The sequence below is a fragment of the Cyclopterus lumpus genome, chromosome 13 (assembly GCF_009769545.1).
Source record: "Cyclopterus lumpus isolate fCycLum1 chromosome 13, fCycLum1.pri, whole genome shotgun sequence".
Taxonomy (NCBI): Eukaryota; Metazoa; Chordata; class Actinopteri; order Perciformes; family Cyclopteridae; genus Cyclopterus; species Cyclopterus lumpus.
The window spans coordinates 1,145,017-1,157,449 of record NC_046978.1 but is presented as its reverse complement, the minus strand read 5'-3'; the positions used below and the strand labels follow the sequence as shown (position 1 = coordinate 1,157,449).

Here is a 12,433-nt window from a genome sequence, read left to right as displayed (position 1 = left end):
TGTCATTGCAATATTTATAACTCACGTTGATGGGTGTTGATTAGTCTGATCAAAACCCCAAGTGTACTTGTCAAGAAAAACAAAACAAAACAAAACAAAATATTCACATTTGACAAGTTGGAACCAGTGGCTTTAAAAAAGTGTTCAATAATTAATAGATGAACAAAAAGAGTTGCATTTAGATTTTCTGTCAATCAACAAATTGATTGAGCCAATTTCAGGATTCTAACTATCTCTGTCCAGGTGCAAAACAAGGAGCAGGGTCACAGGTCAGGAGTTTATGCACTCTGACCATATTTGATTCTGAGCCAAAAACATATTCACTTGTAAAAAGATGTTTCATAAAGAACAAAACCATCTCCCTTTTTTTAACATTGGATTGAAAAGCAGATTTATTAGCAAAGAAAGAAAAACGATCTTCTTTGCCAACAAGGTACAAGTTATGTCTTCCCTTGCAGTAGAAACCAGTAAGATGTATCTTCCTGTGCAGGGCTGCGGGGTGGATTTTAATATGAATAATCTTTGTGAATTAAAAAAAGTCACATAAGCAAAATGAACACCACCAGCTGGTCAGCTCATCAGTCTGCTCCCTTCCCTCCTGTCTAATTACAATTGATGAGGAGGAACCTAAAACCATGCTGTGAGAGGCAGTCGCCCTGCTGTGCCTCCGTTTCAGGCAATAAACGGGCCATGCTGCCCTCTTGTGTCTGGTTGGGACAAAATAATCAAATAATTCTGAGAAAGCTTTACTTCATGCCACGTGGTTGTTGAAATATTCTGGAGTTAGTGGTGTTGAACTGCTGTAACCTGAGAGCTTTTTAAGAACGGGCGATTCTTAGTATGAAAAATCTCTCACTCTCTCTCTCTCTCTCTCTCTCTCTCTCTCTCTGTCTGCTCACTTATCAGAGCAGCCCTGCAGACAGGTTTATCCTGTGATGGTCATTCATGTGCGTACTACTGCGTTCCAGCAGCAGGATAAGCTGCACCCCGTGCCTGGCAACGGCAGCATGTGACCGGCTTGTGATCCCGAGGTTTGGGCGGATGACTTTGGCCCCGGGGCCCGACTGTAAACTACTATAGTCTGCAGAATCAGAGGAGCCAAGAAAACTCTCACTGTCTGTCTCCCTCGTTGTTTCCATTTATCATAGATTCTTGTGTTGTGCGGGTGACCGTCCCGCTATGGTGAGGACACTGTCAAAAGGTCCGTTATTTTGCAATAGGCTGCTAGATGTAATGAAATGTTTCTTAAAACATGCACCACTTGTGAATTTCATAATTCACGTTAATAATGTGACCATAAGCTGTACACACAAGTTACAACCATGTTTTAAATATATATTTATTTTATCAAGTTCTATCAAGGATTTCTTTTGTTCCATTTAGTTTATTTTACACCTCTGCTTCGACTGAAATTACCCCTTTGCGGATGCTTTTTGGAGCTTTATTGTACTTGTTAATCTGGCTCACTTTTAAGACCCACATAGAACACCTGACAAGCAAACTGAAGGTTAATATTGGATTTTTTACAGTCACACATAACTGAATCCAACTGGAAATATTGTTTTGGGCTATATATTTGCAACCTGAATGATGGCTTAAGATATCAGTAATATAATAGTTTGTTGCCCAGACTAATATATACCTTATTTCTCATGTATCACAGTCAAGGCCAAATGGAGCAGAACCACCAAATACACTGATCAGCACTCCTTCAATCAGAAAAGAAACTCACCTCGAGTTTGGCTTGACTGAAAACCTGCAGAAGGTCACTTCTGAGGTATTATGGTAGATTCTCACTTTATTCACTTTTTCTGTTTTAACCGCACATCAACTGTACACGTGATCATGCATCAACTCCGGCCCAGTCTTTGCCAAGGGCAGAGGGTTGTGCGCAGATACACCACATGAGTTTCTGCCTGAGGTTTAGTGGATCAGGGGCCAGCTGGTCTCAAGACAAAGTGTTGGAGGAATCAAGAATATTATCCTGAGCATGTGATAGTGTGAGTGCACATTCTTGAGTATATGTTGAAGTGTGTGTGTGTGTGTGTGTGTGTGTGTGTGTGTGTGTGTGTGTGTGTGCGCCTGACAGAGTGCGTGAGATCACAATGAGATCACACACTTTGTCAGAGGACAGCCCCTAAAACGGCTCACTGAGTGGCAAGAGAACAGGACTTTTGGTGAGAAAGGAGGAAGGAGGTTTGGTGGAGGGATAGATTGCGGCATAGAAGGGTAAGCAAGTTTCAAAACTTGCAAGCTGCAAGTTATTAAGGTAGTAATTGGTTGCTTGTGTAAATACAGGTACCTGAAGAATGTGTATTTTTGTTAAATCTGTCTTGTAGCCGACCAACTAGCAGCAACTTGACGTCAGTGAATCTACTACTCTGTGCCACAGTTGCGTCTCATCTTTCCAGCAGCCAGTGAGGGCATCAGGTCCTGTTGTGTCCACCTTTACAGCAGGAGTTTACACCGTCTGACTTTCACCATGAGGAGCTTGTACGTATCTGTAGTTCTGCTGCAGCTCATTGGGACTTCTTTATGCCAGTTCCCTCGCCCGTGTGCCAACTCAGAGGGACTCCGGACCAAAGAGTGTTGCCCGCCGTGGGATGGTGACGGCTCAGCCTGCGGCGCCCTGTCAGGCCGTGGTTTTTGCACTGAGGTGGAAGTCTCAGAAGAGCCCCATGGGCCCCAGTACCCACACAGTGGGATTGATGACAGAGAGCGCTGGCCTTTAGCTTTCTTCAACCGGACGTGTCGTTGTGCTGGAAACTACGGAGGTTTTAACTGTGGTGAATGCAGGTTTGGTTACTGGGGTTCAAACTGTGCTGAGTACAGGGAGTCAGTGCGCCGGAACATCCTGACCATGTCACCTGTTGAGCAACAGAAGTTTACCTCTTATCTGAACCTGGCAAAGAACACCATCAGCCGTGACTATGTGATCTCCACGGCAACAAGAGCAGAGATGGGTGAAAATGGTGAGAACCCTATGTTCTCTGACATCAACACCTATGACCTGTTTGTCTGGATGCACTACTATGTGTCCCGGGACGCCTTCTTGGGAGGGCCAGGGAACGTATGGAGGGACATCGACTTTGCCCATGAATCTGCAGCATTTCTGCCGTGGCACCGAATCTACCTGCTTCACTGGGAGAATGAGATAAGGAAGCTGACGGGAGATTTTAACTTCACCATCCCATACTGGGACTGGAGGGATGCCCAGTCCTGTGAGGTGTGCACCGATGCTCTGATGGGCGGACGCAGCCCCCTCAATCCAAACCTCATCAGCCCTGCTTCAGTCTTCTCCTCATGGAAGGTAAGGCCATGTCTCTCTCTGACTCTCAGTGAGTGTGTGTGAGCACAAACTGCACAGATAACTATGTGTAGATCTATGAGCAAATCTTTCGTATCCATTATTAAGAGACTGAACCTTTCCCCAACAAAAAAAAAACAAAAAAACAACAAAAAACGGCCTTTTATATTTATATTTCATTCAGCAGATCTGTTATTCTAAAGCTGGTTTAGCCTCTTAACCCAAAGAAGTTGTTTTGAAAGAATTCATCCTCAAGTGTCCAGTCAGCATAAAAGATCAGATTGAAAATCCTACTACAGAGGCTTTGTGTTCACATCCCATAATGTATCTCAGAAAAATCAGAGAAACTTTGCATTAGTTCTTGCACTTCAAATTGATGTGTTGAGCTCTTTAACCACAGCAGCTCACTAAACTGTGCGTGTGTGTGTGTGTGTGTGTGTGTGTGTGTGTGTGTGTGTGTGTGTGTGTGTGTGTGTGTGTGTGTGTGTGTGTGTGTGTGTGTGTGTGTGTGTGTGTAGGTGATCTGCACCCAGCCAGAGGAGTACAACAGTCGAGAGGCATTGTGCAACGGCACTGGGGAGGGTCCACTGTTGCGTAACCCTGGCAACCATGATACCAACCGTACGCAGAGACTCCCCACAACAGCTGATGTGGACTTCACTGTGGGCCTCCCCCAGTACGAGACGGGACCCATGGACCGATTTGCCAATATGAGCTTTAGAAACGTCATCGAGGGTAAGAGTGGTTGAATCACACAAACACACACACGCACACACGCACGCACACACATACATACACACACACACACTGTAGAAGTAATGTACTTTGTTGCTTTGAACCATTGAACCCAAACATAATCAACGGTCTAATCCGTCTCGTAAGTTTTGGCTCTCTTAGTTTGTACAATGTCTGAAATACAGTCATGTATGTGTCTGTGTGCATACATTCATCTGCCTGGGTGAGACACCAGGCTGAAACAGCTCAAAATGCATCCTACTAAAATTAAGTAATTACATTTTCTGTTCATAAAAACTGTTTCATTTTTACAATACTTTGTTGCTTGAGGCCAATAGTAACTGTGACGCATTTTCCAAGAGCATGTCTCAAAAGTCACGGCCTTCAGCTGGTATTAAGCTCATTAAGTCAATAACACACCATCTATCTCATCCATATCAAAAGTGACACAAAGATATGTGAAAGAACTCTTGAAACACAGGTGATGGCTTTTCTTCCCTGCTGCAGGTTTTGCCAGTCCAACATCAGGTATGGCGTTGTCAGGCCGGAGCACCATGCACAACGCCCTGCATGTCTTCATGAACGGCTCCATGTCCTCAGTGCAGGGTTCAGCCAACGACCCCATATTCCTGCTGCACCATGCTTTCATTGACAGGTATGATGAAGCACACCAACATGTCTACTAAGGGTGTGTTTTCACAAACAAATCTCTTAATCATCTGGTCAATTGTTTCTATTTACTGCAGCGAATAACTACATTTGTTTGATGAACAAACATTCATGTGTTAGAAATGAAGGAGGGGATACAGGGGGCAGGATCAAAAAGTAAGTAATACAAGGATAAAAAAGTTTAAGAATAGTGAGACAGGAGGATAAATAATGGTGTCCCGCACATATTCAGGTAGGTTTATGTATACATGTCACAGTTATTTGTTTTATTAGGTTAATAACAATTACATTTTTAAAAATATATTTTTTACAGTAATATATTGACAAGACACATAATTAAATGATACCATTCTTTACAAGTATCAAGCATAAACGTGCATATGAAAAGTCTCTTATTTCGGAAATCTTCATTTTAATATTAATCGCCTGAACCTTTTACTTGCTCTATGTCTTTTCCGACATCCTTGATATAACCATTGGACGGTTTCTTGATTCCTTTTACTATCTTTATCATAACAATCTTGTTCCCTCTTTTTCCTCGTCATCCTTCACTCATGTTTCTCTCTGTGTTCCCTCCTTCTCTTGTCCAGCATCTTTGAGCGCTGGCTCAGAGCCCACCAGCCTGTCCGGACCAACTACCCACGAGCCAATGCTCCCATTGGCCACAATGATGGGTACTACATGGTGCCCTTCCTGCCTCTCTTCAGAAACGGAGACTACTTCCTGTCCAACAAGGCTCTGGGATTTGAGTACGCCTACCTGTTGGACCCTGGTCAGTACAGAATGACAAATAAGCCCAGTAAAAGATTGTTTCTGCAACTTTTCATTCTATATATATATATATATATATATATATATATATTATATATATACACATACATATATATATACATATATATATACATATATATATATGTGTGTATATATATATATATATATATATACACACATATACACACACATATATACAGTATATATACACACATATATATACATATATATATACATATGTGTATATATATATATTTATATATACACACACATATATATATATATATATATGTGTCTATACAGTATGTATAGTATGTGTGAGTATATATATATATATATATATATATATATATATATATATATATATATATATATATATATATATATATATACAATTGGAGGTTTTTGGTTTGTTTGCCAGACTCCCGTGGGCTCTGGGGGTGAGGCGCGTGCACCTCTGCCCCCTAAACCCTCTCTACTGGGCATGCACTACTGTATGGTTTCATTATTTCTTCTGCATTCTCAAGATATAATTTCTAAAAGATGATCAACATCATATCTCCACTACAGGCCAGAGGTTTGTTCAGGAGTTCCTGACGCCTTACCTCCAGCAGGCCCAGCAGATCTGGCAGTGGCTCCTGGGAGCCGGGATCCTCGGGGCGTTGATCGCCGCAGTCTTCGCTGCACTGCTTATTGTTGCAAGAAGGAAGTGGAAGCGTAACCAGAGGAGGAAGAGGGTGCTGAGCTACGGAGAGAGACAGCCATTACTGCACAGCAGCTCAGAGGAAGGCTCGTCTTCATATCAGACGACTCTGTAACCAGAGATACTGTACATACAGCGTAATTAACGATTAGGGACACTCAGTATTTTCATGTGGCAAATGCATGAGATGAAATCTGGTACAAAATACAATTTTCTATTGATTTCCCATAATAATACTATTTGAATTTTAAAGGTATCGAGCAGATAGTTGTTGTGTGTTGTCTTTGCCTTTGAGATATTTAATACTTTGGCACCCAAATTCAGTGGCGGTGGGTTGAATTTCATTGTGGTGATTGCAACATTTAAAAATGTCAGCAACATCACAAGTTTAAACTTTTTCTTTTTTTAAAAACTTTTTATTATCTAGATTTCCAGTGTTATTTAAACATTTTCGGGTACTTTTTACACTTTAGGCAATAAAAAACAACATTTCACCCCCAGTGTATCTGGTAGTGACAGAAGACAATACAAATGGAAATTATGCAGAAGCAGGGACCCAACATCAGGTAGATGTCCTTCATATTTTATACATTCATACATAGAAGGAATACTTTTGTATGACACACACCCACACAAACAGAGCCATTATGTGTGCATTACTACAATGCAACACACAGATAGTGTTCACAATGAAAATGTAAAAATGTATATACTGCACTACAGTATTGTCTTGTGAATATTTGTACTGTGACTTTGAGTACATTTACCATCTATTTACACAAAGTACTCAGCAGTCAATGACAGCAACAGTGATGTGATCCGTGGCAACTTCTTCCTGATAAGTCTTCACTGACATGAATCACAGAACATCCTGATACATAATAATTCTTCGTTATACTGATACATAATTTATTATTTTATTATATTTGACTGATATTCTGTGTACAAGACACACACTGTAGGCAAATACTGTAAGAATACTTATGTAGGCAGACTCAAATAAACCCCAAATGAAATGAAATGAATACTTTTCTATCATTTGAGGCCCGCTCTACAGTCTGTAGCCGCAATGACTGCTCAGGTTGTCACACTGTTTGCCCACGAATACTCTTCATTAGTAAAAATGCATTGCAGTAACCGAGCCAAACTGCCTTTCAAGATTTAATATAAACATCAAGATTCCTTAGAAAAAGAGTCTGTGAGTATATTATGTACAACCCCCTTGGTTATTAATTTGTATCGGTAATATAACCATCCAGAGATTTACCTCATTTGATACAGTTCATCATGCAGTACAAGTGTCTGAGTGCAAAACTGTTTTACAAAAATGAAATCACTGACCAAATTTCCAACACGCTCTCTTGTGTGTTAGCGATGGTGCTAAAGGAGTGTGATCGTTCACAAGCAAATAACACGTAGGTGGCATCATGAGAACAAAGATGAATCATGAGTTTGTACATGCTGCATTAAAATCAGACCAATAAGATCCAGTTTTCTCTGTGATTCTTTTCTCATCTCTCTGTTCGCAGTTTGTATGTTGATGTAATATGTAATGTAGTTGTTTTTGGTAGTCATGTCAACGACATACCTTATGGCTAATTTGAAAAAAAAGTGACTCAGTTATACAATAGTAGAGGTAGCTTAGTAAGCAGATTACTAACTAAGTTTAGTTAATGCCACTTAACAGTCAAAAATGAAATTGTTTCTTAAGTGTATGCTTGTGAGTATGAATTGTATATTTGTGATACAAACGTACATTTTGCTAGGATTGGAAATCATAAATACTTCCCACTTACTTTGTGCAAGTAATCAATATATAATTAATAGAAAATCTTTTTTATTTCAAGCTTTGCCTTATTCCTAAAATGAAAATACACATACTGTGTGACATGTAAATATATTCAAATTTAAAATGCTAAATAAATGGTAAATAAATTCATGAAAATACTGTCGTTTCAGTCACAAAAATTAAGATATCAAGATGTTGATTCTTTACAGAGAACTGGTGTTTCCAGTTTTGGCATATTTCTTTGTCAATAATAGTTGACTCTAAAACATTACAACAAATGTGATGTCAAACTTACAAATGGATTATTCACCAGTATCCTCCTCTTTTTTTACAGTAACTTCTTGAAAGAAAAAAAAAAGAGGACAAGAAATTGCCAAAACCCTGCAGAAGGTTGTTTTTTTTTAACACATAACTTTAAACAATATAAATAAATTGTAAAAACAACTAACTAAGAATACTGGCTTTAGGTGTAATATAGGTTTGCTTTGTATAAAGACAGGTTTTGGATGCACATTCATGAACAGCGAACAGATGAACAACAATATGAAAACAAAGATCAATTCAAGTGTTCATTGTCCATTTTGGTTTCACCCCTTTCCTCTAATAGGTATAAAAGACTTATACTTCAATAATCACTGCAGATTCTGATGAGTGGCAGTCTCACAGACCAATCAAATACTTGGTTACTGTACGCAGCTCAGACACAGGAAGTGATTGTTCTCTGAAGGGGGGACTCTATGAATCCTGATTCCATGAGTGGGACAATCAGATTTTGGTCGGTCGAGCTCGTTTGGTGTCAGTTTGATGTCCAGTAAAGGTTAAATGATGTTTGGCTGACACAAAAATAGTTAATGGTCACCACGATTGATTTGCCCATGTGGTTCCACCTCTCTGGCTTTTTAAGTCTACTGTTCCTTAAATGTTTAGATAAAAAACAGTTTGTCCCTGTGGGATTTAGCCCTGGTGCACTTTAAGATTAATACCCTCTTGTTTATATCGTTATCTTGTTTTGTTTTTTATTGTGGAATTGCAGGTTATGTCAGACATTTTTCTCACATAACAAGCGAGCATGAGAAAACTAATTTACTTTACAGAAGGGTGTGTCAGGGAAAACAGGAAATCCAACAGCAACTTTAGAAACACAGAGCATCCTGAGTGGAGGAGCCGAGCAGCGCGCTGGTCTCTTCAGCTTTTCTCAGAGGTCGATCGGATCAGATGCTGAAGCTGAAGGTTTTCGAGCCGTCAGTTGTGGGTCGGGCTGGTCTGTAGAGAGGAACAGGCCTGAAGCGGCATGTTAAGGTCTTGTCCTGCTGGGCCTTTTTGTGACTATGCATATGAAATAATAATACAGTCCATGAATATTCAAGTTCTTTTGGCCAGTTTCATATTTTGTCAAACTTCAAAGTTTTTTTCAGTGAGGTTGAAGTGTAGAACCAGCTCTGATGTTCAATCAGCTGAAGGACTCCTTGTTGAACTCAAAGGTTGTTCCAGAGGATCTGGATGAGTTACACAGTTTGTGGAGAGTTCTGGAGATTCCCTTTGGTCCACAGCAGAAAACCCCAACTCGCTTACTGAAACCACAGAGAGAGAGAGAGAAACAGCTGATGGATGTAATAACTCGAGATCCTACTCCACTCCTGGACATTCATTACCATGAATGGATTCTGGATTCTCGCGATGTCAAAAGATCACATATCACAAGTGTTTTTTTGTACAGTGTTTTGTTCAGTAAGCCAGAAAACGGACCAATCAGTGTCCTGTGTGGGGCTACTTGCAGCTTTGGGCGTGGCCTAGGTGTGTGACGCAACACAAAGAGACAACTGTTTCGCTCCAAACGACAATGGCGGCTCCTAAACAGGTGAGCGTAGATGCACCAACAGCATCAGTTATATCAAAACTGGAGGGTATTTCTTCAATGAAAGAAGAGCAAAGAACGACACTGAAGGCTTCTCTCGATGGGCAATACGTTCTTGACTGACAAGACAGTTCATCCAATCACCTGCCACATATTCTTTTGAAAGTGCCTTTTCTCACGGTTTTAAATGACGGCTTCACAAATGTTTCTGTGTAACAAACCATCTGGCGTGTCAGGTCAGGACATTCACATGCTACTCACTGCTTATTGGTCTTCCCAATCTCATCAAACAGTAACTTCCACCTGGGTCGACCAACCTGAAGCCTTGAGGTGAGTGGACGGTACTTCTCCTCAGACATGCTCTGGAAAATAAGGTAGATAACAAAAACATCCCAGTGTTAGCTGATTTGTTTGGTCATTTCAGGGCAGCGGAAAACAAGCTGTCAACACAACACTGGCATATTATCACTTTTTAAGTTTATTATGTTTTTAAGCAAATGTAAATCCAGAAATAACTTTATCGTTCATGATATATGTCATATCTTCTTTAGGAGAGACATCTGACCAATGCAGCAGCAGATTGATGACACATATTATTTTTTTTAAATCATAAAAAGCAGTGTTAAAACATCTATAGGTTTAAAGATCTAAGTCTGTCATGACAACAGGTTCCCCATCTTGCTCTGCCTCCAGTTCCTCATTCCTTTCTTCCTTTCTCCTGCTGAACAAAACTGTGGCTACAAACTGTAGAAAATCTACATCATACGTTAATGCATCCTTGGTTTTCAGCAAAACAAAGCAAATTCAAGGACTGACGGAGTGGGATTAAGTAAACATAATGAGTTGCATGGGTTGCTTGTGTATCAGCCAAGTATATTAATGATGTATTGAACTTTGTGACAGTTTCATATTGAGCTATTTTAGATGAAAACCATTTCAATCTGCCTTATAGATCCATCAGAGACCAGGTCCATTACATTTATCTGAATGTCCAACATTTTTAGCCTGCTGGTTCAGTTTGCGTGTGAGTGACTGAAAACCCAGTGAGCTCACTGTGTCTCGAGACATTTCTATAGGACATAGGTATGATGAATAGGTCAGGCAAAGTATTATGTCTTTTTGTGGTCAGCAAGTTAATCCCCCTGGTCAATCTTTTTTCACAGAGCAGCTCTGACAAAGGTCAGGATCTGTCTGTACACGTGTAAGGCCACACCCATTTCCTGCCTTTACTTACTCACTAAGCAGGTGAGGAAATTCACCACTATACTAATTGGGTTCTACATGACCCACATATATGTCTGACATTTTTAATAGACCCTGAAGAGTTTGGCTTGTATCATTTTATAAACACTGGAGGAAATATTAGCAGCTTACAGTAAGATCAAAAATAGGCCCAAACAATTGATATAATCAATGACATTCTCATTACAGGTAACATTTTATTCTTTAATTTTAGAATTTATGTTTTTTGTTTACGGAAACTGAGACAAGTAAGCATTTCTGTCAACATAAGTCCTCAGATTCAAGGTCTCTGATGGCTGTTTGCCACAGCAAGGAAGGGTGGGATGTTTGAAACAAATGGTTTACGATAGACTTATTTTAGACTTGCTAAAACAATCTAAAACAATGAACATTGTATAGAGAACAGACAGCAACAGACAGTAAACTGCTGTAGCAGTTCTCTCTCTGTCATATACTGCCCTCTAGTGAGTTAAATGATTAAAGACTGCCCAACAACGGATTAATGAAGAGATGAACAAGTGAACAGACAATGAAATGTGTGTTTGTGAATGTGTTACACCTACCTGCATGTTGTCTGTCTGACTGACGTAAAGTTTCAGATTAAAGTAGTCCGGTCTGTTTTCCTGCCAAAGCTAAAAGACAAACACAGACATGGAAACGTCAGTGTTTTAGTAGCTCTGTGATGCATTATGTCTCATTCAACACAGTGATATTTAGGAGAAAATGTTCCTTTGGTTACTCTAAAATGAGAGAGGTAAAGTTGCAACCGGCCACAAGATGGCGTGAAATACAACAAATACAAGTCTGTTATTAATCAATATCACCATAAAAAACTAAAATTGACATTAAACTCTGAGATGGAGTTATGCAGCAGTTGATACCTTAGGAGGGCTTTTTGATCAATCCATATTTCTATATAAACTGCTAATCTGTAGCCTTTTGCACATTTTAACCTCTGATCTTTCCCTTTGCCTTAAAATCTGGAAAACACACACATGGAAAGTTTCAAGCCTAAAAAATGTGTATCAAGTAGATTATCTTTGCTGGTAAACTGCCTTGATTCACAGTGAAAGCAGGCGCTTGTACAGATATTTTAAAGAGCAGTGATTTAGTAAAAAAAAAAGAACAAAATCCTTTTGACACAATGTTGACATTTAAGCAGACAACAAAACTGGTAAAAGCAATTACCAAACTTGATCATGAACAACAGCTTAGCTCCCACATGTTTCAATCAATGTACCTTGAAGGCTCTAGCATCTTAGACTGTGTCCTGACCTTGTGGTGGAGCGCACACAGCAGTTCAGCAAACCAGTAGAAGGACTGGAGCTCCCTGCAGACCCACACAAAGTACAACCTCTGCAA

General features: G+C 39.9%; 2 protein-coding genes across 4 annotated transcripts in view; one reads left to right on the top strand and one right to left on the bottom strand.

Annotated features, from left to right (window-relative positions):
* The first annotated feature begins 2,482 nt into the window (after positions 1-2,482).
* Positions 2,483-6,300, top strand: tyr (tyrosinase). Its single transcript, XM_034548467.1, has 5 exons — positions 2,483-3,310; positions 3,826-4,042; positions 4,550-4,697; positions 5,302-5,483; positions 6,053-6,300. Exons 1-5 carry the CDS (start codon positions 2,483-2,485, stop codon positions 6,298-6,300), a joined length of 1,623 nt encoding a protein of 540 aa, XP_034404358.1.
* A 2,676-nt stretch (positions 6,301-8,976) lies between these two features.
* Positions 8,977-12,433, bottom strand: part of LOC117741648 (NADPH oxidase 4) — a 21,307-nt gene continuing 17,850 nt past the window's right edge. For 2 of the 3 annotated variants that reach the window (XM_034548807.1, XM_034548808.1), the window contains 4 exons: positions 12,347-12,433; positions 11,635-11,703; positions 10,091-10,191; positions 8,977-9,545 (listed from right to left, as the gene is read on the bottom strand). The exon at positions 12,347-12,433 is cut by the window's right edge and continues 22 nt beyond it. In XM_034548807.1, coding sequence (XP_034404698.1) covers positions 9,425-9,545; positions 10,091-10,191; positions 11,635-11,703; positions 12,347-12,433 — 378 coding nt within the window. In that variant the 3' untranslated portion in view covers positions 8,977-9,424. The remainder of the gene's footprint in view (positions 9,546-10,090; positions 10,192-11,634; positions 11,704-12,346) is intronic. The other variant, XM_034548809.1, reaches the window with a different exon arrangement.

Coding starts and splice junctions, on each gene's coding strand:
- tyr (XM_034548467.1), top strand. CDS start 2,483: ATGAGGAGCTTGTACGTATCTGTAGTTCTGCTGCAGCTCATTGGGACT. Junction 4,043..4,549: donor CTTTAGAAACGTCATCGAGG/GTAAGAGTGGTT, acceptor TCCCTGCTGCAG/GTTTTGCCAGTCCAACATCA. Junction 5,484..6,052: donor CGCCTACCTGTTGGACCCTG/GTCAGTACAGAA, acceptor TCTCCACTACAG/GCCAGAGGTTTGTTCAGGAG.